The sequence below is a fragment of the Argentina silus genome (genome assembly GCF_951799395.1).
Source record: "Argentina silus genome assembly, chromosome: 21".
Classification (NCBI taxonomy): domain Eukaryota; kingdom Metazoa; phylum Chordata; class Actinopteri; order Argentiniformes; family Argentinidae; genus Argentina; species Argentina silus.
In genome coordinates, this window is record NC_139675.1 from 212,501 (window position 1) to 214,189 (window position 1,689).

Consider the following 1,689-nt stretch of genomic DNA (forward strand, 5'->3'; position numbering starts at 1 on the left):
AACCACGACAGAGAATCCTGAGGGGCGGCAGTGGCCAGGAGAGGGAGAGGGAGAGGGAGAGAGAGAAGGAGAGGGAGACAGAGAGAGGGCAGAGAAGGAGAGGGAGGGGGAGAGAGAGAAGGAGACAGAGAGAGAGGCAGAGAAGGAGAGGGAGGGGGAGAGAGAGAAGGAGGAGAGAGAGGGGGAGAGAGTTGTGAGTCACCCCGTCAGAGAGCAGGGGGAGGAGGAGGACGAGGAGGAGGAGGGGGGAGAGAGCAGTATAGACGGGGAACCCCCCTCAGCAGACCCCCCACCTCCTCTGGGTCCCCTCCCCCTCTCCTCCGTCACCAGGACAACCACCTCCTCCTCTGGCAGAGCTACGGCCAGAAGACACAGCACACAGGTAGGTGTGTGTGTGTAATGTGTGTGTGTGTGTATGTGTGTGCAGCCTCACCAGTAATGACTGTGTTGTTGTTGTTGTTGTTGTTGTTGTTGTTGATGATGTTGTGTGTGTGTGTGTATATATGTCAGGGCCCTGAAGGAGAGCAGCAGTCAGACTTCTCTCTACAGATCCTCTGACGCCTCCAGCTTCCTCACCAGAGGTACACACACACACACACACACACACACACCACACACACACACACCACACACACACACACACACACACACACACACACACACACACACACACACACACACACACAGTCTCTCTCACACACACACAGTCTCTCTCTCACACACACACACACACACACACACACACACACACACACACACACACACACACACACACACACGGTCTCACAAACGGTCTCACACACACACACACACACACACACACACACACACACACACACCACACAGTCTCACACACACACACAGTCTCACACACACTGACACACTAATTCATTCTAGATGCATTTAGTCGAGGATTCGGCTTCGTCTGTGTCTGAGAAACACAGTAGGAACACAGCAGAGGCCGTACAGTAAGCATGACAGACGTGTGTGTGTCTCTGTGTGTGTCTGTGTGTGTGTGTGTGCGTGTGCGTGTGTGTGTGTGTGCGTGTGCGTGTACGTGCGTGTGTGTCTCTGTGTTGTGTGCGTATGTGTGTTTCTCTGTGTGTGTGTGTGTGTGTGTCTCTGTGTGTGTGTGCGTGCGTGTGTGTGTGTGTGTGTGTGTGTGTGTGTGTGTGTGGTGTGTGTGTGTGTGTGTGTGTGTTCCTCCTAGATGATCGGGAAGGGAAGTACTCCACGTCATTTGAGGAATATCATGTAAGTCAGTTGCTGTGGTTTCAGTTTGAATCATAGATGGTTTGATGTGACAGAGGAATCCACAACTACCCCTAACTACCCCTAACCCACAACTACCCCTAACTACCCCTAACCCACAACTACCCTAACTACCCCTAACTACCCTAACCCACAACTACCCCTAACTACCTCTAACTACCCCTAACCCACAACTACCCTAACTACCCCTAACCCACAACTACCCCTAACTACCCCTAACTACCCCTAACCCACAACTACCCCTAACTACCCCTAACCCACAACACTACCCCTAACTACCCTAACTACCCCTAACCCACAACTACCCCTAACTACCCCTAACCCACAACTACCCCTACCCAGACTAACCCTAACCCAGAACTAACCCTAACCCAGAACTACCCTAACCCAGAACTGGGGGTGGTAATGTAGGGTGTT

At 52.5% G+C, this 1,689-nt stretch overlaps 1 protein-coding gene across 1 annotated transcript in view; it reads left to right on the forward strand.

Annotated features, from left to right (window-relative positions):
* map9 (microtubule-associated protein 9) overlaps positions 1–1,689 on the forward strand; it is a gene marked incomplete at its 5' end in the record, with an annotated part of 12,258 nt that overhangs the window by 5,057 nt on the left and 5,512 nt on the right. The window contains one exon of the mRNA XM_083692765.1: positions 331–382. Within this exon, the coding sequence (XP_083548891.1) occupies positions 331–382 (52 nt within the window). The remainder of the gene's footprint in view (positions 1–330; positions 383–1,689) is intronic.